Source organism: Rhizophagus irregularis, chromosome 5 (assembly GCF_026210795.1).
Source record: "Rhizophagus irregularis chromosome 5, complete sequence".
In the NCBI taxonomy this organism is placed as follows: Eukaryota; Fungi; Glomeromycota; class Glomeromycetes; order Glomerales; family Glomeraceae; genus Rhizophagus; species Rhizophagus irregularis.
In genome coordinates this window covers 1,714,916-1,740,550 of record NC_089433.1, presented here as the reverse complement: position 1 = coordinate 1,740,550, position 25,635 = coordinate 1,714,916, and the positions used below count along the sequence as shown (strand labels likewise).

General features: G+C 28.6%; 7 protein-coding genes across 7 annotated transcripts; all 7 read right to left on the bottom strand.

Annotated features, from left to right (window-relative positions):
• Nucleotides 1-8: 8 nt before the first annotated feature.
• OCT59_024909 (uncharacterized protein) lies at nt 9-2,452 on the bottom strand. Its single transcript, XM_025315345.2, has 12 exons — nt 2,271-2,452; nt 2,091-2,193; nt 1,908-1,987; nt 1,788-1,844; nt 1,625-1,721; nt 1,402-1,527; nt 1,124-1,330; nt 943-1,050; nt 765-862; nt 506-704; nt 211-416; nt 9-132 (listed from the first exon to the last, which is right to left on the bottom strand). Exons 1-12 carry the CDS (start codon nt 2,430-2,432, stop codon nt 100-102), a joined length of 1,476 nt encoding a protein of 491 aa, XP_025182975.1. The 5' UTR covers nt 2,433-2,452; the 3' UTR covers nt 9-99.
• Nucleotides 2,453-2,509: 57 nt separating this feature from the next.
• On the bottom strand, nt 2,510-5,028 carry OCT59_024908 (centromere/microtubule-binding protein cbf5; the record flags this gene model as incomplete). The annotated part of the gene is made up of 10 exons (XM_025315346.2): nt 2,510-2,892; nt 2,971-3,075; nt 3,144-3,395; nt 3,476-3,549; nt 3,628-3,873; nt 3,957-4,020; nt 4,099-4,421; nt 4,490-4,674; nt 4,757-4,848; nt 4,936-5,028. The coding sequence occupies 10 exons, from the start codon at nt 5,026-5,028 to the stop codon at nt 2,698-2,700; spliced, it is 1,629 nt and encodes a 542-aa protein (XP_025182976.1). The 3' UTR covers nt 2,510-2,697.
• Nucleotides 5,029-5,770: 742 nt separating this feature from the next.
• Nucleotides 5,771-7,352, bottom strand: OCT59_024907 (uncharacterized protein; the record flags this gene model as incomplete). Its single annotated transcript, XM_066134880.1, has 5 exons — nt 5,771-5,937; nt 6,012-6,130; nt 6,210-6,683; nt 6,773-6,899; nt 7,011-7,352. The coding sequence occupies 5 exons, from the start codon at nt 7,350-7,352 to the stop codon at nt 5,905-5,907; spliced, it is 1,095 nt and encodes a 364-aa protein (XP_065991741.1). The 3' UTR covers nt 5,771-5,904.
• Nucleotides 7,353-7,456: 104 nt separating this feature from the next.
• Nucleotides 7,457-7,921, bottom strand: OCT59_024906 (uncharacterized protein; the record flags this gene model as incomplete). The annotated part of the gene is made up of 1 exon (XM_066134874.1): nt 7,457-7,921. The coding sequence occupies one exon, from the start codon at nt 7,919-7,921 to the stop codon at nt 7,457-7,459; it is 465 nt and encodes a 154-aa protein (XP_065991740.1).
• A 43-nt stretch (nt 7,922-7,964) lies between these two features.
• Nucleotides 7,965-8,463, bottom strand: OCT59_024905 (uncharacterized protein; the record flags this gene model as incomplete). The annotated part of the gene is made up of 3 exons (XM_066134869.1): nt 7,965-8,196; nt 8,276-8,317; nt 8,450-8,463. 3 exons carry the CDS (start codon nt 8,461-8,463, stop codon nt 7,965-7,967), a joined length of 288 nt encoding a protein of 95 aa, XP_065991739.1.
• A 2,155-nt stretch (nt 8,464-10,618) lies between these two features.
• On the bottom strand, nt 10,619-14,655 carry OCT59_024904 (uncharacterized protein; the record flags this gene model as incomplete). The annotated part of the gene is made up of 8 exons (XM_025315348.2): nt 10,619-12,372; nt 12,463-12,797; nt 12,870-13,015; nt 13,085-13,164; nt 13,242-13,434; nt 13,505-13,984; nt 14,090-14,176; nt 14,263-14,655. 8 exons carry the CDS (start codon nt 14,653-14,655, stop codon nt 10,973-10,975), a joined length of 3,114 nt encoding a protein of 1,037 aa, XP_025182979.2. The 3' UTR covers nt 10,619-10,972.
• A 1,566-nt stretch (nt 14,656-16,221) lies between these two features.
• On the bottom strand, nt 16,222-19,640 carry OCT59_024903 (uncharacterized protein; the record flags this gene model as incomplete). The annotated part of the gene is made up of 11 exons (XM_025315349.2): nt 16,222-16,389; nt 16,464-16,758; nt 16,849-16,958; nt 17,034-17,134; nt 17,202-17,540; nt 17,638-17,664; nt 17,753-18,109; nt 18,184-18,506; nt 18,578-18,967; nt 19,031-19,180; nt 19,246-19,640. 11 exons carry the CDS (start codon nt 19,638-19,640, stop codon nt 16,222-16,224), a joined length of 2,655 nt encoding a protein of 884 aa, XP_025182981.1.
• Between the last annotated feature and the right edge of the window lie 5,995 nt (nt 19,641-25,635).

Sequence of the window (25,635 nt, the reverse complement as noted above, 5' to 3'; positions counted from 1 at the left end):
AAATTATAAAAAATAAAAATGATAAAAATTCCTTTATTGACATCAATAAACCTATCTTTGATACAAAAATTTTTTATTTTTATTTATTTATTTATTTTTTTAATATAAGTCCTGTTGTTTTCTTTCCCATATCTAAAAAAGATAAAAGTAGAATGATTTTATGATGAGAATCTCTTGTACGAATAAAATATAGTTGAATTTGGATGTTACCTGAATATAACTTTCGGATAAAAAGATCATTTGTGCGTTAATTTCTTCGACAATTAAATCTTGGATTTGATACCATTGATCTTTTCCACGATGTTGAACATGAACTTTATAAATTCCATTACCTTTACCCGGCTTACCTTCGTGACAAATGTTCGCAATTAAATCATAATGAGTATTAAATTTTTCTTCATCTGGATTTTCAAGATCTATATTAATTCATTTAGGAGAAATAATTAATGAAGTGAATATAGAAACATTGAGTTGAACTTTTCACAATAAGAACAATATATCTTACATTCGCTCATATCGATATTTTTGATTGGGAAGTTGACAATAGTAGGATTTTTCTCTTCAGACCAATTGTTCTTAGTAAAACGTTTGATATGAAAAATGATATAATTTGGTAATCGAGTCAATTGAAACCTTTTCAAAGTTCCGGCCGACTCATGAGCAGCACGACCGTCATATTTAGCGAGTATCGTTGTCAAGGCAACCTAAAGAAAGATGTATTATATAATTATTTTTGTTATACGATATAACTATTGTGATCTTACTTGAGGAATAATATTCTTTTCAACTTCATCCTTAAATAAAGGAGGCGCAGGTAAATCCAATGTCAAAAAAAGAAAAGGGAATTTTTTGACCGAAATTTCTATTTAAAGACAATGTTTATATCAAAAAAAATACAATATATAATTAAGTTATTATGAAATGCGAAATAAAAAGTTTTACCCCTGTCAACATCAAATAATAGTCGATCTTCTTCATCGGCATTTTCTTTTGTAATAAGCGACTGTTCTTCAACTTTAACTTCTCCTTGAAATATTCTATGAATTATGCCTAATATTAACAATATAATAACGTTAATAAGAGATAACTCGTTCAAATCATAATATACGAAAAACCAACATACTTGAATTTTGTTTCTTGATTCCACCCAAATCCTTGTGTAATGTATTCAAAAACCAAGACAGAAATTCAAGAGGATCACTTTGTTCAGAAAGTTTGAATTTTTTGTTACTTGCGTTAACAATTTCCTGAAGTAACTCGTGTGGACTGACTTGGCCTTTGAATGCCTTAGGATTCCAAATTTTTCTAACCAGAGTACTGAATCTTTGCACTTCGTGTAAAGCGTTAAAGAATTTAGATTGGAAAATTTAAAATCTCAACTTTAACAATATCGTATTATACCTAATTGAGATCTAGTTTCGAGATTTTGTAAGATGAAGTAATCCCGAAGCGGTGGAATGTGTGCCAGCGCTTGTATTATGACATTAACATAATCATTAGCTTTTACATTATTGAGGCCTACAAAACCTATATGGCATAGACAATTCAATGTTATGATCATCTAGACTATATTGAATATCATAAAGTAAAAAAAAATCTCCCGAATCATTTACCCAGCTGTTACCTGGCAAGTATTTTTTATTATTTAAATCGTATGATTGTCTTATATTTTGATCCAAATTCGCGACTTGTTCTTTTGTAAAGGTTGGATGAAGTACATACTATAATTAAATCAAATTAAATTAAAAGTCGGATAAAAAAAGAAATAAATAAAGTTGAATTCTTACTCTAATATCATTCAATGATGGATCCTTGACTTCATATCCATCAGGTAAAACATATACCTATTGAGATTTAACAATTGATATTAATATTAAGTTGAATATCTAATTCAATCAAATTCATACCTTAAGGGTATGTAAATTAATGAAAACATGGTGATCCTCATGTAAGCTATGGAAGTACGCGTGAGATTGACGTCCTCGTCCTAGTAAGGACAATAAATACGAAATATATTATATATATATCAATAAGAATTTAGCATGAATTTGTGTATCTGCAAAATAATATATATCCTAACAAACTTTTACCTTGGAAGTATTTACCACACACCAAACACGCATATACATTTAAGTTTGATAAAGAAACTGAGCAGACCTTTTCGAAATCAAAGTCCAACATATGACGGTTTATCTAAAAAAAATAATAAAAGTTGAAGAAATATTGCAGCAATATGACAACTTGTTTTGTTTGTATAGTAGTTAACGTACAGTGTCTAGGTAGAGATCGCTAGAGCTATTAGCCGAAGTTCCGACACGAATTCTTTTTGTATCAGGTTGAGTTATATCATCATTGTCTTCGATCATAGCTTCTGCATCATCACTCAAATCACGCTTTGGAACTATTTTTTGATCATTATTCATATTAGACATTGTAAAAAAAAAATATTTCTCGTTAATTTTTTATTTTCGAGAAATCTATTTAAACTGTCCACTAATCTTTTAACCAATCAGTAATAATAATTGACCAAGTCACGTGGTTCGACTTTTATTAATTTAAAATGAAAAATATTTCTTCAATAAAAGTAAATCTAAAAAGGCATAAATATCATTTTTAAATATTCTAGACTTGTCCTATAATGACTTAGCCGACTGATATAATTCCGGCTGTTAGAAGATTTCCCAAAATAATTATTAATTACGAAGATTTTGATTTCTTTTCTTTTTTATCTTTCTTTGATTTTTTTTTCTTTTCCTTCTTTTCTCCTTCAACAGTTATTGTAGTTTCATGTTCGGATACGTCAGACTTTTTTTCTTTCTTAAGTTTCTTTTTCAGATGCTTTTCCTTTGATGATTCTTCAGCATCAATAACTTTTTCATCGTCTGACATTTTCTGTTGTAATGAAGTACAAGCAAATAAGCAAATATTTCAAATAAATAAGCTTAACATATGAAAAAATTTTTAAATTACCTTTTGTGTAGACATCTCTTTAATCTTGACCTTCTTTGCCTTCTTTTCTTTCTTTGATGATTTTGACTCTCCTGTAGGAATATCGGAATCTTCTTCGATTTTCCTCTACATTTGTATAAAAACGTTAACGATAATTGTTGAGATATTTTCTTTTTCTTTAGAAAGAAAAGTACCTTTTTAGCCAAACTTGTTCCTTCTTCCTGATCTTCCGTTGATTGAGCTGATGTAACTGGTGGTGCAGTCGGTACAGCAGTAACTAAATTGGCAGGTGGAACTGTGGCCGATGATGATGTACCGGGATCGCCCTTAGTACCAACTGCACTGAGATCTACAAATGAAGTTTTCCAAGAATTAGGGGTGTTATCATTTACGCGACCATATTTGTCTAATTTTCCTTCGGAAATTAGTTTCTTCTTTTCCATAGCCTATTAATCAAGTTATTGAATTAATTTTAAAAGTCCACAAAAGTTTATCAAGAATGAATTATATAGTTCCTATCAATAACCTTGGGCCCTAATCCCCATGCCCTTGGATATGTATCACGCTCCATAATCACTCTTTTTATTTTTGCGACAACTCCTATAAAATAATAATTAGTAATATTGATTTCAATTTTGATTTTATGTTAATTATATGCGAATAAACAAACATACATACCGTGATCTACAGAACTCATAACTGCAGTGGTCATTAATGCTATACCTAGAGCAATAGCTTCACCTTTTGTAGTCATAAGAACAATCTCTTCATTTAACTCAATACCATCCTCATATCGAAGCAGACCTGGTATCATTAGTTTAGCACCATAACAAATGGCGTTGACGGCACTATCTTTGACAACAATTCTCTTATATGTCGTGAGAAGAGATTCAAGAGGACGAATAACTCTTCGAAGATATGTTTCTAATAAAGAAATGGAAACATAATATTAAATTAAATTATTAAAATGGATAATTGGATACAGTTGGAAGTCATAAATTTATTACCGTCTCTTGTATTTTTGTATACCCATTTGGCATCCAAAACATCATGCATTGTTACAATATCATCCTATAATTTAAAGGAAATATGTAAATCAATTATCTTATTAACAAGAAATACAAGAACTAAATTTGATGTGACACTCACATTCTCAGACAATGCACCAGAACGAACGCGTCGAAGTTCTGCCATATGAGCTCCAACTCCAAGAATCAACCCCAGATGCACACATAATGTTCGGATATAAGTTCCTGCTTCGCAGCTTACCCAAAACAATCCCAAGTGTCGATTTTCATCGAATTCAATCATCTTTGTTTCATGAACGGTACGGATACGCAATTGACGTTTTACAGCAGAAATTAAAGGAGGTCGTTGGAAGAGAGCCCCTGTGAGTGTTTCTAAGCCTTGTGTAAACTTCTTGGCAGATTCAAGAGCATCGTGAAATCGAATTACGCACACATACTCCTTTCCTATTTTATATAAGGTTCAAATACGTTTACCTTATGTCTATTTCGAAAATTAGTTCACTAACAATTACCTGCACTTTGCTGTGATTTAACTAAACGAGTCGCCCGATCTACACAAACTATCAAGCAGCCTGTTACTTTAGGATCTAAGGTACCGCTATGACCTGTCTTTTCAACTTCAAGGATACGCCGTACCCATGCCACGACTTCATGAGATGAAGGATTTGCGGGTTTATCAAGATTGATTATTCCATATCTAATGATTGTTAATTATCAATCTAGTCTGAACGATTTGTATAAACAAAAAAGAATGAAAAATTTCACGAATGATAACAAACTTAATATAATCAATTATTGCACGCTTAAGTGGTGAACATCCATGAGTGACGGGTGTATAATGACCTGTACGAACATGAAGCTTATCATAATTCTACAAGATTTTTCGCGAATTAGTAAATAATTATTCCCTAATGTTACAGAGAAGAGAAAATAAACTTGAGCTCGCTTAATCGCATACTTTTAAGAGCAAAGGCCATTCTGATGTATCTAAAGCTGGTGTATGTTTTTGAGGTTTAATAGAGTATCCTTCGCTCTCTATTGAATCAGCCATAACTAATCAAACAAATATAATTAGAAAGAGGATTCACATTCCAGTGTATCAATTATCACGAATTTACATTAAGTTGTACTAAAATCTCTTCCTTTATTTAGTTTACTTACCCAACCAAATATTTCGAAAGAGAGATTTTGTTTTTGTTTTTTTTTTTAAAAAAAATAATTTAATTTTTTCCGTTAAGTTAATTAACGGTGTTTTTTGAAATAAAGTAATGAAGTATTTATAGAGCGTATGGGAAAAAATTTTTTTTGATTAAAATTTTACATCTGTGCATCACGTAGATCATAATGACGTCATCTTCTTTTCTAAGTATAATCGATTTCTTCTATCGTACAATTTGAATAAATCCGAATGGTTTTAAATCTTAATTACATGAACTTATTAAATTAGCGAGAAAAGGACAAAATAATTAACGAATTCAACAAACTTTACGTGACGCGAAATTTGTTCAAAATCGTAAACAATTGTTCACGTGCACGTGATTTTTTATGAAAATTTAGGTTAAATGAAAGACCGTAACAAAATGTCACAATCAAACTACTATCCGAGAAAACTTTTCACATGTATCACGCAGTGATCCGAACTTATATATTTATTTTTTGCACGTTACAACATTTACAATTTTTACGTACATCGTGACAAAATGTCACGGTTTCTTTATAACCTAAACTAGTTATTGGTATCATTGTAATATCCGCAGTATATACAGGTAAACCATTGTATAGCGATCTGAATGATATATTAAAATTTTATTCTATATCATCATTAAGTCCATGCACATGCGTAATTTTTTTTAAGTTTAGACTATCTCTTAACATTGATTTACCACTTGTATTAACTTTAACAGTTTGTTAAAAAATGATTTGTAACTTAATCGCTAGTTTTAATCTTTTTAGTTGCTCGCTAAAAGAGGAAACAAGTACCACTTAACAAAAGGAAAGACCACAATTAATCAATAAACTTTTATGATACCTTACCTCCGACTCCAGCTTATCATTGTCTGCTATACGTTTCAATTCTTTCAACACATTATGACCAAAACTTGAAAAGAAAAGTTCGGCATTAGAAGGATCGATTACAATAAATAGTTCATTTGCTAAAAAAAAAATTAATAAACCAAAGAATTGATTAAGATCAACAAATAATAAGAAACTTGACCAATAGAGATTCAATACCTTTTGAATAATTATAATAAGAAGCTACCGTTCTTTGTTTAGTTTCAGCAGGAAAAACTACAAGAAAACGGATCCACGAGAGCTCATGTGCCTTACAATACTTTGATTCTAAGCAATCAAGCATTTCACCTCTTAGCTTCTCTTTCAACTCAGTTCGTTTATTTCCATGAGAATAGAAATGGTACGGATCTGTTGTACCTCCTGTGTCACCGGGTGGGTCTTTCACTAGTTTTGCCTGAAGAAAAAGGGGAACCTCGACAATGCCATTTGGAGTATGGAACTCAACAATGCACACCAAATCTGGGCCAGCTTCTTTTTCCGGCATAAAGAAAGCAGTAGTAGGATTATTGAGAAACGCAGGCAGATTGAATCCATCCTTCATAGTACCATTTGAACTAAATATGGCCGAGTTACGGTCATCAAAGTTACGAATAGTTGCTTCATAAGAGAGTAAATTCAGCTTATCAATATTCTCTATATTGGTAAAAGATCATGTTCCTTACAACTTTTCGCATTAAATAATTCTGCAAGCGGAATGGTCAAGCAGGGCTTAAAAAGAAAACCTGCACATGATGCATTATAATGAACTGAAGATAGATTTTGATATAACCAGGTCTCAAATAGTGTTGGTCTCCGTAACCAAAAGTCAAGTAAATATAACGGTTGTAAATCAGAATTACCATCTTTTAGCTAACCACAATGGTGTAGTATTTACAGCCAATTTACAGCTTACGTTTATAATATTACAATCACTAAAGGTTGTATATTGATATATAATAATCGTTACTTACGGCAACCAACCTTAGTCTCAAATACTTCAGGATGCTTTCTTATATATTCTCTAAATGCCAGGATGGGAACCGGCTCTGCTATTTGTACTGTAATGGCATCCTTTTGAAGTGTATTTAGATCTGCCAGACGTTTAAAACTACAAAGCTGGGCAAATCCATACTGAACCATTTCTAAAACTCTGCCTCCTCTAATTATCTTTGTATCACGAGAAAACATGCTAAGAATCACGATATCCAGCACTTTGTTCCATGCTTCTTTTTTCTCATGTAAACGAGGAAAACATGATTCCATAAAATATTCAATTATGGAATTTTTTGCTCTAACTTGCCAATTATTCACAATTTGATTCATATTTCTGGGACATTAAAGATGAGTCTAATAGAGCAGATTCCATAAACTGTATTATAAATCGTCGGCGCCTCCGAAAAATATTATATGTGGATCTTATCAGTTCGTCATAGTGGTAAGAAACATTGAATAAACTTACTCATTTCATCACATTTATAAAATCCATCATGTATACTGAAAAAATTCTTATATGTGGCACCATCAGATTTAGCGATAGCAGGGACATTATTATGATTCGTGAGATTATCATAAAAACTCATTCCTGTTCCTGATAGTACAAGACATAACTTCTCCGTGCTGAGTCTGAGTACTGCCTGAAGCAGGATAGCAAAGAATGGTCGTAATGGACCGTTTGCAATTGTTGTGGAAAAATGTTTCTCGTGCTTATTGATGGCCACTTGTGATTCATCAATCACGATTGGTAACTTCTCTTGCTTAGGGATCAAGGTTTGGAATTTCTTAACAAATGTATTAATGAGTCCATCCTGATCTTCTAGTCTTAATTCGCGAAAAATACGTGAAATGCCAATCCAGAAGTCTTCCCCACTAATTTGTATTGGCAAGAGTTGCATCAGAAGCCATTGCTTTGGTGTAAAATTGCGATTGTAATCTTGATTAAAGTTTGTTTAAAATGAATAATCGGCCAAGAAAAATGGCACAAGTGAATTTAAGTGCATAGATAGTGTTCATTTCAGGGTCATTTGCAGTTAAGTATCGGCCTAATTCACGAATAGAAATGTCCATGTCTTGAGATCCCAAGTTTTTGGAACCATTTCCGGCACTCAATGAAATGTAAATTCCAAATGTTTTACAAAGTAGCTCATATAGAGAACGGGTTTTTCCAGATCTAGAACCAGAAAAAAAGATAAGTCATTCATTCGCCTTTGCCCGTATTTTGTCTTAGCTTCAATAATTCCTATTCTTACCCAACAAGAAGAGCCAACGATTTTCCTTCATCTTCATATGTCCTAGAATCAAACAATTAAGCGACAACATCATTTTTTTTCCCGTAATTTTTTCAGAAAAGTTTTAAGAAAATTTAATTTGTGAAAGTTTAAGAAAAGTTTGAGAGAAGTCTAAGATATATATACTTTATATACTTTTCTGAATACATCGTGAATGATCTTTATAAACTCTTAATTTGTGACACGAAATATGATATAATGATATAAATGATATAAGCATTGTAAAAAAAAAAGTTTATAAAATTAAAAGTGATTCATACGATTTCAGTTTGCATTCACAAGGTATTTATTAATTATTCGGTTGTACACATGTTACACAGCCGATCACCAACTCACTCCTTATTCAGTTCGGACAGTTGATACAGTTGATAGTCATTTTTTTTAGTTTTTTTTTAAACGCGTTAAACACTAAACGTGTTCACATTTAATATTAACTCAAAAGCAATAAGAACATCTTAATAGTTTACCAGTTTCAAACTTTATTAACTTACAATGGAGTAATAAAACGCAAGAAAATGCCATAGTTTTTTTTACAACAATATAACCTTATATTAGAAAATATTCTACCTGAACATAAATGGAAAACACGTTATAGTGATAAAGCTAAAGGAATTTATGTTTTACAATGCTGCTGTGTAAGTGATATGAGTTTAAACACGAAAAGTCTAACTTAGGAGAAGCAAAAACACGAAAAACCCTTCTCATATCTTTGATGATAACATGGACTATGTAAACAGACATTTAGGGGGAAAAGTTTTAATTGATAATGAAAGTATTTATTACCAAATCAAGATATTATAAATATTCATAATTCAATGATAAAAGATTTTTGGGGAATTGATAAGCGAAAAGCTGAAGAAATTAATATAAACCAATTATTTGGACCAAATAGTAAAGATAATGAAATGATGGAAGCAACAATTTATTATAAACCATGAAAAGAATTAAATGATCGGTTTATATTGGTTTTAGCTACTAAAGAACAGCGAGAATTAGCATGGGAATTTGGCCATAATAAAATTCTGCATCTGGACGGAACTTTTGGTATTTCAAATAAAAATATTATTATTTGTTCTACTAGTATTGGACGAACAGAATAAGGGAATACCTATTGGATACTTGCTTTTTTCAGCAGCTGGAGGCGCACAAAAAGCTAGTAGTAGTTACAATCATACAATTTTAAAGGAATTATTATTATATTATAAACATAGATTAGAGCAGGAAAAAGGATATAAATTTACTCCAAAGGATTCGGCCATGTTTTCGGCAAGTTTCGACTACATGTATAGTTCAAATCAAACCGTCTAACAAAACAGCCGAATACCGACACGTTCAATTCGATCGATGAATAACAAATTCTAAATAATTATCAAAAAACGAGTTGTAAGTTTGTAATGGGTATTTAAAATTTTTATCGCTTCCGATATTAGATCTTGCGAGATTTTGGTTACATGTTAGAAATCACTCAGAAATCAGAATTCTTGTCATCGTTCTACAGTACTCTTAAAAAGTTTGACAGCGATACTTTCATTAGACTAATGTCTGATTCATGAATCTATTATCTTCAATAATTAAATATAATTTCTTTTATAAACAAGGATCATTTGTTAATTCATATTTGTATTTCTGTCTCTCAACACGAGTACAAAATTATAAATAATTTAAACCTCCATTAGTTCAGAAGTTCAGAAATACCATGTGAATGCGGGAAACTTTAACTTTAGTGTTACAGGATAATATGTTCTAATGATTTATATTACTTACAGGTGAGAATTTACCAATTGTGTTGTATTAATTAATTAAAACAATGTTGGCAAAAAAAAAAAGATCAAAAGATCTCAATTACTCAGAACCAGCATTTATATTATTACATATCTAAATGATGTCAATGCGTTTTGTGTAACTTGATGTTAAAAGCTAAAACTTTCCATTCTGAAATTATATATATATATTATTTTATCAATGAATCAACGAAATAAATTTCTTTTAACCTGAGGGCTAATGACGAAAAGACTAGCAAATCATATTATTTTTTGAAAATACTGTACGAGAAATTATGAAATAGACAATGAAAATTCAATATTACATATAATAAATAAAAAAATTGATTGCAATATGGTAAAATCTAGCATCAGGTTTCATATTTCTTTTCTAATCGCATATCTTTCAAAAGTTGAATTTATCTCTCAAGTGAGACAATAAAGGAATTATTGACTTTCCAGAATATTAAGCGTAATATACTGTATTTCAGGAACGTGACGGAATAATAAAATACGTGATTAAATTTTTCACTTATTTGATATTATGAAAATCGTTAAATCAGTTACTAATATTTTTAATTCTGATTAACAATTTAACAGTTTATTAATAAATTAACAATAATATTACGAACATAAAATATTTTAGTCAAAAGAAATAAATTTTTTTTATATTATATATACAAAATCTATTATCGATAAATAAAAAAAATAATAAAATAAAAATAATTAATTTACATGTCACGGTAGTAATCATATCACAGGTTGTACACGAAATCACGAATACAGCCCGATGATATTGATCATAAACCCATTATAAAAATAAAAAAATTAAACCGTTTTAAGTTATAAAAATGTCTAAATAAAAATTGATAAATAAAAATTGATAAATTTAATTTCGTTATTGAATATTATCATTATTTCCCATAACGGAAATTCCTAAACCTACAGAATCATATTCATCACCATCATTATTATGTCCACTATTATTATCGTACTTTGAGGCAGTTCCAAAATTATTTTCATTCTGTAATATATTCCAAAGTTCGTCTCCCGCAAATTCATTTAAAGAATCCGAGAGAAAATCTTGTGGCTGCATCGGAGGGGTTAACATTGTATTTTCCGCAGGTAATGAAGTAACATTTAATGTATTAGAAGATAATTCATCATGATTCCATCGTTGAGGCCGTGCAGATAATGGAGGTGTCCAAGGTACATTATTATTTACATTGCTCTTATCATCAAGCTGATCAATATATTGTTGTGGTGATAAACTTGTATCAATATGTTGAGGTTTTGCATCCATTACTTCATGTGATATATGTGGTGAAATATGTGGTGAAATATGCGGTGAAATATGTGGTGATTGTCCTAATGGAGAATTATATTCTTGAGATGAATGATGTAATTGTGAAGGATGATAATCTTGTAGTTGTGGGGATTGACTCAATGGTGTATGAAATTGTTGTGGCTCAAATTGTGGAGATTGCTGTGAAGGTGTTCGTTGTAAAGGAGTATGATATTGCGAACCAAATTGTTGATTATTTTGATGTTCAAATTCCTCAGGTTCATCAACAATGATACCGTCTACTGTTAATTGTGGCAAATCAAGATTCTGTCCAGAAGAAAATGCCGAAAAGTTAAAAGTTTTATCTGTCTTAAACGTAAAATTGAACTCTTGCGTATTTTTCTGTCCCATGAAATCATATCTTGAACCAAAATTATGCATTTTAGTTCCTTTCGTGTAATTCATGGATGATGAATAACTTAGTGACTTTGATTTTTGTTTGCGAGGCATAAAATGTCCTCCTCCACTTTGTTTCCTTGCTATCCAACTATATTGTCTTCTAATTGATTTTTCATCATCAGCATCATCAGGAATAAATACTTCCCAATCTCTCGCATTAATTTCATGTTTACCCACTCTACTCGTTTCTATGCCTAACAATCTTCGTTCACCACATTCAGTCTTTCCTGCATTAGATAATTCATCGACTTGCAGCTTCATAATTTCTAGACGTTGTAGCATGTCTCGAGATTTTTTGTTATTTTCGCTTTCGTTATTAATATGCCAGGAAAAGACGCACATTGCTGGATTAATTGCTAAAGAGCCAGAAACCGAAAATTTAAAAAAATCCGTATGCTTATCTAATAAGATTTCAAGCCAATGAACGATAATGGTAGCTGACTGAATACAAATTATGGATGAATTTGTAGTATTAATACTATACTGTGCTTCAGGTTTCATGTATCTACTGTGAAGTAAAATTAGTATAGTATAGAAGAAGATATGTATATCACCTATTGCATAACAAACAAAAAAAAATATGTTTTTGAGAACACGAATAAACAAAAAATATTACCTAAATAAATTTAAATAAAATTATTTACCTCCAATACCATTTAATAAAATTCCATCAGGATCTTTTACCATTTTTTCAAATCTCAACCAATCCGGCAGAGAATTAAACCAACTTGCAAGTGCAGCATCCAAAACTCTAAATTTATTTTCATCCTCTTGCACCAAAAATCTTAATCTTGATGCAGCATGTATATATTTCCTTACCCTAGCACAAATCCTACTAAGATTTATTAGATAAATATAGGCTATTTCAAGTTTAGTCTTTTCGTTTGTTGGATTTTGATTAGATGGCATTGAAGGAACATCTATGTCACAATCCGTTTCATCAATCATGTTAGGACGACCATAAGTAGCAGAGACGAGACTTAAAAATTAAAATCAACCGTGTTAGTAAACTAATAATATTTTAATAAAAAAGTAAATTAAAGTAACTTACTTTTCAGAAATAAAAGTCATCCAAAATGCTTCATTTCTCATCTTTTCTACTTCTTTATCCATTTTGACTTTTATAAACTTCCTATGCAACCCAAGCTCAAATAACATCTTAGTTGCAATTCCATTGTATATCCAACGAGAACCCATCTGAATGATGAATAAAACTTTATTAAATATATTATTTAAAATAAGAAAAAATTGTGACATTACAATTACCTGTTTATTATGCTGCCCTAAAAGAATAATGGCCATTACGGTAAGAGCATGTGGCTGTGTACAATATTCATATAGTAAAGCTATTTCAACATTAATCATTATGTTAATATAAAATTGTAATGATGAAACCAAATAAAAGTTTACTCATTTATATTACCTTCGGCTCTGTCAAAATATATTTTCCCATCCTTCTTATCTGGATCATCATGGAACGGGGAGGCAATAAAGAATATACAATTCAACAAGAGCAAATGTTGGGGCTTAGACAAATTTCCAGGAGCATTCCTAACAACTTCATGAACATTCCAAACGATTTCTTCTCTAATAGCAGGAAAATATCGATGAACATGCTAATAAAAAAAAATTTTTGTATGAATTAAAAACTTTAATTGATTGGAAGCGATTAAATAAAATATAAACCTTAAAATATAAACGTATTAATTCACTGGCAGTCTCTTCATTCGGTAAAATCTTTAACGATTTATCAACTTCTGATATATCTTTAGTCATTTGAGGAATAATCATTTCACCAATATTATCCTCATCAAGCATTAGCAAACTACCTTCACCAATATATCGTGTTGATTCATAAAGGTTCATATTCTTGATATTTGTAATTAAATCTTCCATTACGGTATCTTCAGTTGACGCATGACGACGTTGTTGAATAAATTGTTGAGGTTGTCGTTGAGGTATCTGTTGAGGTAATTGTTGTTGAAGTAATTGTAAGGGTGGCTGATGATGAGGTGGCTGTTGTGGCATTTGTTGGTGTGGCGATTGCTGAGGCTCTTGGAATTGTTGAGGCGGTATTGATGTTTGAGGTAGATAGTTTTCAGATAGCTGTGGTGCCTGTTGTATGAGCATGGAAAAATTATCGTTGTTTAGGTAATATGGATCGTACTGTTGAAGTATAAAAATTGTTATATTAGCAAATAAGAGGTAAATTTTTGTCGAAATTTGATATTGTGTTTTATTTTTAATAAATATATATATATATATATGAACCTGCTGTTGTTCAGTATCTTTTGGAATGGATGAAACGATATTAGAAGAGTACTGAAGGACCTCAGAGGTAAGTATTGAGGTATCATCCTACGTTGAATAAAGAGATCACACAAATCAATAAAAAAATAAACTCATCAAAAAAAAAACAAAATAGATCAAAAAAAATTACTCACAGGACCATCATAAACGTTTGACATTGTCATCGGTCTTGCCAACATTCCAGGAACATGTTGACTATTATCGACATCGATCCCAAATCCTCTCGAAGCCATCGATAAATAACCTGATTCATCATATAATTGTCCAAACTGCATTTTTTGCAAGTAATTTAATTGTGTTTGAAAAAAATTAGTGTCAGCTTGTGCCCTCATTCCAGTCTGCTTATCTCGCATTGTCTCTGTGAGAGCAGCATATGTATAACTGCATTTTCTATTTGTCTTTCTACATGTACCACATTCTGGTCGTTCTCTATCACATTTAACCTTGCGATTTTTACAAACATCACAAGTTGATACTAATTTTACCCGCTTAGGATTTGTAAAAGGTCTAAGATAAACTGCATCCATTTAGTTAAAATAATAATGGGATATGATTAGATAATAAGTAATATATATATATATATTTTTAATAAAGAAAATGAGAAAATGAGAAAGAGAGAAAACAATAATTTTTGTTTAAAAAAATTTGAAAATTTGAGTAACTATTTATTTATTTTGGAAGTTAAAAAGTTTAGGTATATATATATATTATTCATGTGTACCTGGTTGATCGACCATTACCAAATTATTTTTTTATGTCTTATAGTAAATCCGCAATTGATTTACCGATTTTCATTGGATTATCAAAGTCAAAAAAAAAAAAAGAATTGTTTGACAGCTATATTAGGGAAGAGTTATTTTTTTCGGGAATTTTCTTTTTTGGAATTGTAAGGTAGAAATATCAATCATTTATTATTTATATCAAAAGAATACTTAATTTCCGATGAATCTTCCTTAATTCTCTCAATTCTCTAGCTTTGCCTTTTCTACAAAGCCACAACTGGATTTGTCAATTGCATTCGCCCATCTCTAATAAACTATTACTCAAAAAGGAATTTTTAAATAAAAAAAACATTACGTATTACTAATAAACTTTTGTAACACATAACAAGTCCTTAAGAAGGTTTTTTTTTTCTGAAAATTACAAATTTATCAAAAATCTCATGATTTTTTCCGTAGAAAAATCTTAAACATGAAATAGAAAAAAAGCAGGGACTAAAATATGTAAATATTATATGCTATGTAAAATCTTAAAGATGGTACAGTGATTTCATTATGACTATTGTTTTCCTCATTAATTTAATTATTAATTTATAAATTAAAAAAATGAATACATAACAAATAAGTATAAAAAAAGAATGATACAAATTTCTTATAAAAAAAAAACTTTGTCAATTAAACGAATAAGTATCAATTTACAGCTGAGCACATTTAATAATGCTCGAAATATTTAATATTCGGTATATACCTAAAAAAAGTATTTTCACATTGACGCTCATTAGAACTAAAAAAACTTTAATTTAATAATATGATTATTAAATGAAATTTCCAAATGGGATCCAATTTAATAATTTTGAATAAATCTTTTTAGCCAATAAAATTAGTATTTTTCTAAGCCTATTTAGATTTTACGATATCCGAAAATTTTGTTAATAAAGAATTTCTCCATATGTTATTATACAATTATTTTTTACAGAATTGTTAAACCAACTGATGATCGGACTCCTTTAATTACATAAAATTTTCAAACTCCAAAAATCCGGCTTATTTTCTTTCTCTGTTGAAGTGAACAAACTTGCGGCTACATTAATTTGCTGCGGAATGAAGCAAAATAACGTATAAGAAATATATGAAACAATTTGGCGTTTAACAGATCGTTTGCTTGCATGTACATTGGTACTTTTTATTTTCAAAATTAGCATGACTTTCAAAGACGTTATATATATTTGGTCATAAATGAATAGATATATATATGTATATGAAAGGTTTTAACATCTGGCGTATTTTGACGACATTTTGGGTGGATTTATCAAAAAATTCACATGATGGTTAGATATTTTAATTATTGCTATAAAAGTACATTCTATTAATCTTCTAACTGCCAACTATACTAGACATATTAGACATCCTTTTTTTTATATTTAGTTGTATAATTGAATAATATATTCTAGAAACTATCTTATTTGCCAAAATAATAGCACTTGTCAATAAAGTAAGAAACGGAATAGTATCATATGTAACTGTTAAATTTATATAAATAACCTAAAATTTAAAAAAAAATTTAATAATGTATGTAAGAATTATAATTTTAATATTAATATTTTTAACTTACTAACCTGAATAATTAATTGAGGAATATCTTCAATAAAAAGCCCAAGAAAACTACCCCAAAAAATATAAGATTCAGCTTTTACAGAAATAGGAGCATTAAATATCATTATACCAGCAACTTGAGAAGTAAGTATATTTAATATTTCAATATCAGTACCTGCCAATATTGTAAATAAAGCTACTATACTTGTATTGTTTTTAAACCATTTATAAAAATTCTTATTTTTTGTAATTTCTTGAAGTACTATAGAAATACCTAAAATAATATTGATTGTTGTTGGTACTACACAGAAAATTATACTAATAATGAAATAAAAAAAAATGCAAATTAACCAAAAATATATATAAAACATATGTAAATTAATTTAAAAAATAGTTGTATTTATATACCTTGGAATGAGTATTCCATTAACCTTATTTCCTTTAGTTAGAATGAATGTAATATCCAAGGCAAAGTCCAATAATATTAAAGAAAATTTAAATATAAAAATATTTTTACCCTAAAAATAATGAAATTTTATTTAATAAACTTAATTAATAATCAAATATTATATATAATAACTTGTGTACATTACCTTAGGATACTTTTTCTTAATACAATAATAAATTAATCCTATGGTAATTATTCCAATAAGTATACCAATAATATGAAATTTATAGCAATCAAAAAAATCATCTAAGTAATGTAATTAAAAGTATTAGATCCATTAATAATATTAGTAAAATTAATTTTTAAAACTTACGAGTTTGTTTAAATCCAAAAGTAGCATCTATAAAATTGGTTGTGTTAAACCATGAAATAGGGGAGGTTTCTTTCTCTCTAATTAACATATCTAAATCTTTTATAACATCAATTACATTTCTTTCATTTTTATTCATTTTACATTTGATAAATAATATTAAAATTATTTGACCATTATCAAATTCACAACATTTAATATCCAATCTATTAATATCAATTGGAATTGCTTTGGCCAGATCAGCTTTTAACTGTAAAAAAAATTCTGATTTACGATCTTGTGGAAGATTATAATAATATTTTGTTCCATCAGCCGTTAAAGAAAATGTTCCAGAAGAATCATCTGTAAAAATATAAATATAATTAGTTATACTATAGTATAATTGAAATTTAATTTATATACTGTTTGGAGCATGCGGAGCATCAAAAATTAAATTTACCTGCAAATTTATCATCATTTATGCCACCTATTTTTTTAAAAAAATAAATAAATAAATAAAAAGAGTATAAAATATTTGTTGCAATAAATGTTAACTTTTAAAATTAAATATCTACTAGTTTCGAAGTTCCAATAATTTTTCCCAACACCGGCTAGAGGCTGGTTTGATATCAGATCTTTAACAGCATTATCATCAATAACGATGTAATAATTTGCATTCGGTTTGTTGAAAGTGCTTTCTAAGACATTTATATGTATCGTTCTGTTATCATTACTAAGTGAAAATACTTTTGAAGGATTGCCTGGGATAGATTGACGCAATATAGGGACTCCATTATCATCTTGATATATGGTGAAATTATTAATTGATAACGTTACAGGCATATTATATGTAATATTAATTTGGGACGTCGATATCCAGACATTAGAGCCAATAAGTGGAAAGGTCTTATTGACACATGGATTATTATAATCTAATAAAAAAGAAAAGATGAATGTATTTTTTGATTAAATAATATAACTAAAAAAAAGTTTTTTCCTTGCTTACCGTTGGATATTCTTGGCAAATTTGAAGATGAAATTTTCCAAGAAAATTCATCTTCTTGAGCAATTAAATACATGGTCCCATTGTTGAAATCTCCTATTACATAAAATTCTTGAGTTACCTTTAAGTCTGTTGGAAGGCCCCAATTGCTATAATAATTTCCGTCATTATTAAGTATTGTTCCTTGAAGATTATTTATAATTTTATCGGGGGTACGTTTTAATAAAGATAACAAAAAACCTCCGTAATATAAATTGTGTAATTCTAGTTTTATTACATTATCATCAAATTTTAAATTTGAATATTTTTCAATATTAAATACAGAACTGAAAAGAAAAAAATTTTTTAGAATTCATAAAAATGAAAAAAAAAGAATAAATAGAAGATTTAAACCAACCCTGAATCTTGAAAAGATATTTTTAATAAATGTTTTTTTGATTTTTTATTAGCTTTTACGCTATTCATTACTAAAATGCAAAAAGAACTCATGCTCATACGAGTGTTACCGCAAACAAATTTATCCACACTTAAATGTGGAATTGTTGATTGATAAATTATGAAAGGACCATCTACTCCATTCATGATAGGCTTAAGATAAGAGACATAAACTATAAACCTAATGTCAGTTGGATCATTAGATTCAACGCATTTATTTTCAGCATTCATTGAGTCATATGTAATAAAAATAAAGTTCCCTTCTATTCTCGGAGAAACAAAGTATGGACCAAATGGAGTTTTCAAACTTTGTTTTCCATTATTGATTTTAATAATGTTTCTCTTATCATCACTAGTAAATATGAATAACTTAATATATTTTTTAAAGTTAAAAAAAAAAAAGGTAAATCCTTACAGTCCGTCTAAATAACTCCATGATACAACAGTTTCGCTTTCGTACGTCGTAAAAAGAATCCCGTATTCTTCGGTTGTATATGATGTGATCGTAGTACCACAGGTGTATAAACTTCCATTTATTACGGAGACAGGTGCAAGATATGTATTACTAAAATTAAATGGTTAACAAATTATTAACTATTAAATGTATTAAATTCGTAAAAACTGACAAACCTAATAAATTTTCCCTCGTAATCAACAAGTAACACATAATAACTTGCTGATTCAATGTCAGTGGAATTCACGTAAAGCACCAATAAATAATTCAGTTGGTAACGTTTAATTTGAAATATTCCATTACAAAAATTATGTTCTGGTATTTGATAATCAATACTTGCAACTTCAATAATACCATTTTGATGTAATATTCTAAGATCAATTTTTGCTTCAACGCAGGTCTCATTGATTGGTCTAGTCATGTGTAAAATTGTTTTATCTCTTAAGTCAAATGTTTGAGCAATTACAAGCCTTTCGGTTTCGTTATATATAATGTTATTCCAAGAAGAATATAAGGGTTTTATAAGCAGAAAGAAAATTGCTATAGTTATAAAATATGATGATAAATTCATTTTTAATAGATTCCTTAATTTTAACTCGTGAAGTCCAGCTTGAGTAAAAAGTAGGATTTAAAACTTGCAAACTTATATACGTATAAGTTATCCGAAGTAATGTTTAAAACGTAAAACGTCTCCCCCTTAATCGAGTAAATATTGTTCTGGTGAAACTTGATTATGATCGTCAACGGTGTTTCATTTCTACCATTTAAAACCCTTACAATATAATGAATAATCACATATGGTACATATGTTGTCTTCGACGCCAATTTTTTGTTTTGGTTTTAATTCTTTAATTGATAACTTTTGATAGAAACGATCATCATGGTTTTTAATTTTGACATTTTTTTAGGGAACTTCAAACGTGATTCACTCGATCTGGTTTAGCGCTTTTTTAATAAGCCTTAATAAGTACAATAGCAAATGCCCATCTTAGATTGTGCCATTTAGTATTTGTCTTTATAATGATAAATATGGATAATAATGAATTTAATATAGTTTTATACATTTAAATAAATAACTTTTAACTTATGTATCAAGACCAATTGATTTAGCACATTCTCAAAACAGGCTGAGCTGAACTTAAGCTAAACTGAAAAAATTACATTTCCTAGGGTTCAAGAATACAAAAAAAAAGCGTTGAGAAGCATACTAAAGTGTTCGTCAGGGAAAAGAGCTGTTCACATGACAAGTTCTAACAAAAATAATTATCCATTCAATTAGTGAATAATATTCTTAATTGTAAAGCTTCAGAATGATGAGAGTTCTCTCACATCCTATTATGGGTCAAAATGTTTATATGTTATAAATATTTATATAATAGGTAATTCACGAAGAAGCATTTCCACACCAACTTCACTGTTATAAATTAAAATACTCGCAGAACCCAGCTGGGAAGAAAAACTGATCATTTTTTTCAATTAATTAATTATTAATGAATGAATGAATAATTAGTTAATGACATTTTGAATTATTGCTGAAAAAAATCATTTTAAAATTATGGAAAGATCACTTTGTTATGTCATGGTTTATCATGGTTATTGTATCTAATTTTAGGCAAACATTATTATAGATACAGTCATGTAGGTCAATGAACACTAAGCAAATCAACATTTTAATAAGAAAAACAATTTCGTGAACTAAATCCGAGGAATATATATCGATAATAACAATAAGCATTCAAATACTATTTGAATTTCGATGTGATCAGTCAATTAAGTAAGTCAAAACTATATCAGGTTATCTAACTTTTAGCTTAGTTAGATTTTTTTTCATACATAAGATAGTTCATATTTTAGAAACAAAATTTCTCTCTCACTTACTTTGGCAATAATTACTTTTTTTATGTACTATGCTACAAAATTACGAAGCATTTATTTATAAGATTATATCAATGGTTTTAAATTAGCTTCTAATTTAATAATGTGTATATATTAGGAAACGGAAACCGGCGCACTATTGCGATCTTGGTGTATTTTCAGGAGTCATTTAAAAAAGTACTACATAATCATAAAAAGAAAAACAGTGATGATTATGACAGGGTAAAATCTGGGCAGTTAACACAAATTTTATTAATTCAGTACAGTAAATATGCGCTTCAGACATATAAACGCTAGTTCCAATTAAAAAAAAGCAAATAAGAAATATAAAAGTCATCAGAAAGTTTATTTAGATGGATTGATAGAATTAAGAGAAAATTCCATTTCAAAAGAAATTTTCGTTACACAAAAAAAAATTTCGATAGCAAATTTTTATATGATCCCACAATATAACGTATAGTGGAACATGAAAAAATTGGGCAGTATTAGCGTAATTCTACCAAAATTAAAATTTTTTAAGTCTTTTAGTCAGTGTTATACGGTAGATTTGGTTTACTTAGTTGATTGACCACCCTAATGTCGCAAATTTATGATTTAAAGGTATGCAAAGGTACTTAAGCATCAATTTTAATGACTTATATTATTTTCTTTTTAATCATTTCACCTCCGCCATTTCATTTTTTTTTTCACCGTTTCACTTGGAGGCTTTCACCTTTCTTAATTTAAATATAAAAAAATAGTAATTTTGAAATTTCTATTTTGTACCTATATTAAATGATATAATTACTAAATTCTTGTATGAAATAATCGATTAGTTTAAATATTAGACTCGGGAACATAAACATTTTAAATTTGATTTTACTAATTTCACAATAATCCGGCAAATCAAAAAATCCAGGAATGTCGATCATCCGGATCCGACTTATTCTCAATTTTTCATGGAATAATGTGGTGAAGGTTTTTTTTCGCTAAACATTTTAGGTGATTCCGAACATGTTCAAAAAAGACTGATCAGATTTCCGATGATCCGATCGAATTACTGCGCTGCGTGATCAAATTTGGTAGCACACTAACACAATGCCGACAAACATAAGTCATCCTAACAATCATAGCAAGTCTTCTCTCCTATTATTATTATTATTATTATTATAATAACATATTGTATATTATGAGATGTTTGTAATGAGCTGATATATGCCATAGTTAGGCTGTTCAAATTCAATACTTTTTTTAACATAACCCTCCCCCCCCCTTTCAATTTTTCGTACCAATTAAATTAAATACAGACGTTCTATAGATAGCATGCATACTGATTTAATCAAATGATGTTACTTAAACAGAATCATATTCAAATTTTTAATGTTTTATTTTAATAGTTCTTCTATTTGAATACTTCCCATTTTATACACCCAACCCGCTAAAGAATTAAAAAAAAACTTGCCCATTTAGGATTAAATTTAATACCCTTTTTTTTTCTTTTTTAATAAAATTTTTTTTTTAAAAAAAACAGAAAACAAGAAAAATTGAATGATCACTAAACAAACTAATGATCTATTTTTTACTGAAATTTAAAATTATGGGAAAGAAAAAATATAATTTAATCCGTCTAAGAACGTGACAAATCTGACGCTGCCTCGAAGTGGAGTTTTAAATAAATGTCGATTTTTTCTTTAGCGTCTTAAAAGATCTTATTATATGCCGTTAATATGCGGCAAATTGGCACTTAAAAGTTTTATTAATTATTGTATCTAAATTACGAAAATTTATTTAATAATAAAATAAATTACCAATATTACTAGAAATTTTACAAAAAATTAGTAAAACTCTCCATTTGACCATTACACACCCAACCCGCTAAGAATTAAAAAAAACTTGCCCATTTGGGAAATATAACCCGGATGGGAAGAAAAAACCAATTATTAAAATTTTAATAATTGTTTTTTTTTAATAAATTTTTTTTTTTTTTTTTTGAAAAGAAATTTATAAGTGAAAAAATTGCATATTTACTGAACAAATTAATGATCTATTTATAATGAAATCTAGAAAATTTGAAATTATGGGATGTCAAAAACATTATGGGGTGTTAAAACAAATAAAAGACTCAAAAGTTTAGTTCATAGCGTTATTGTGGTTATTGTGTCTATCACGATTATCATGGTTATTGTTACTAGACTTAGGAATACATTGACTTTGCGTCACGAAAAATCCTACTCTATACTATCGATTTGAGAACAAATTATCATACATGAAGTTAAATACTGATGTAATGGTACAAATGATCTCTTTACATGATAATTTTTTTTTTTCGAATTGAATTCCTTCATCACGTGACTGCGTGAAGATTTAAATTCGATTATAAATTGAAAGTTTGGAACTGGATTTTTATCAGAATTTTTCTGGATCAAATCATATTAAAATAGTTTCGATATAATGGAATATATTAGCAAAATCCTGATAATAGAACAAACGGTTTGGTATACCAGAATAAATGAACGAACCTAATTATAAAGTTTTGATTTTATTGTTACATTATATGAAGAACAGAATTTTACATGATTTAAAAAATTTTCGACTTATCGATTATAATAGGATAATCAAATGTTAATTTTTATAGGTAAAATATTTAAGTTCAATATGTAATAATTTGTAAAGTAAACATGAAAAAAAAGTCTGAAAAAAAATGATTTTATTACTATTGATATTTGTAGAGCGGACAAATTTGATGCTGCCATGAATAAATAACGATTTTTACGTTTAGCGTCTTAAAAAATTCTTATTATAATGTTACCATACGTAATAATCAGATGCGAATTGGCACTTTAAAACTTTGTTAATTATGATCGCATCTTTATAAATTTACAGCACAGAATTTTATTCAATAATAAAATAATTTTTTATTAAATAAATTATAAATTATGTACAATCGTTCAGATGTTAAACGGAAATAGATAATTTACTATTTCATATATTAAATAATTAAATTAGAACAAAATAGCTCTTCCATTTGTATTCACACCCAACCCGCTAAAAATTAAAAAAACTTGCCCGTTTGGGAAGAACCCGATTGGGAAGAAAAACTGATTATTAAAAAATTTTAATAACCGTTTTTTTTTTAATAAGAATGAATTTTAAAAATTTAGAATTTCGAAATTTATAAGTTGTAATTAATAATAGTGATTATTTCTCGACAAACTAATGTCCCATTTATAAAGAAATATGGAAATCTTGAAATTATGGGATGTCAAAACGAATGGTTATTGTCAAAAGTTTATCAGACGAAACACGTTATTATGGTTATTATGTCTATCATGATCATCATGGTTATTGTTTCTAACTTAGGAATACATTGACTTGCAAAAAATTCCACTATGTCATCGATCGATTTGAAAACAAATTATCAATCATGGGCTAAATGCTGATGGAATGGGTGCAAATGATCACTTTAGTACATCTTTTTCATTTTTCAACACCAAATCCTTCTGAATGAATTGACAAAGATAAGACGCTAAATAGTAATTTAGATACACCTGGTGCCTTACATAAAATAATAATAAATTAATAAATAATTTAGATACACTAAATTTTAGCGTATATTAGATATACAATGCACATCTAGCTAGTTAATTTTAGTTATTTTAAAATGCAAAGTTTTATAATTTTATTGTTACACATATAAGAACGGAATTTCACATGATTTAATATGAGTTCCGGTATATCAATAATTTTCAAAATCTTTATATAAAATGTTCTTTATTCAGTTCAATATGCAATAGTTTGTAAAGAAAACATGAAAAAAAAAGATTTTATCACTACCAATTGTTTGAAGAGTATTTTAATCTGTCTAAGAACGTGGACGCTGCCTCAAAGTAAAGTTCTGAACAAATAACGGCTTTTATGTTTAGCGTCTTCTTAATATAATGCTAATGCTATCATAAGTGATAATCAATCGCGAATTTGCACTTTGAAAGTTTTGTCAATTATCGCATCTTTATAAGTTTATAGCACAAAATTTTACTAAATAATAAAAATTATTTATTTAATAAGTTATAAATTATAATACATTCGTTTTGATGTTAAATAGAAATCGATTGACTACTTGAATAATTTATTTATATGCGTATATTTATTTATTAAATAATTAAATTAGAACGAATATAAAATTTTTGAAAAATAATGATTCTTTTTTTATAGTTCTTCTATTTAGAAATTTCTCATTTTCACACCCAACCCGCTAAAATTAAAAAAAACTTGCCCATTTGGGAAGAACCCGGTTGGGAAGAAAAACTGATTATTAAATTTAGTAACCGTTTTTTTTTTTAAAAGAATGAATTTTAAAAATTGATTATTAAATAATTGATTATTTCTCAACAAACTAATGTCCCATTTATAACGTAATCTGGAAAATTTGAAATTATGGGATTGAATGATTACTTTGTCAAAAGGTTAGAATTTGCAATACGTTATTTGTGGTTATTGTGTCTATCATGATTATCATGGTTATTGTTTAACCTAGGAATACATTGACTTGCGTCACAAAAAATTCCACTTTATGCCATCGTTTTGAGACATAAGCTAAATGCTGATGAAATGGTACAAATTATCTCTTTACATGATAATTTTTTTTATTTTTCGACTTAAAATTACAAAAATTCCTTAACCACGTGACTGAGTGAAGATGCAAAGTGAAAGTC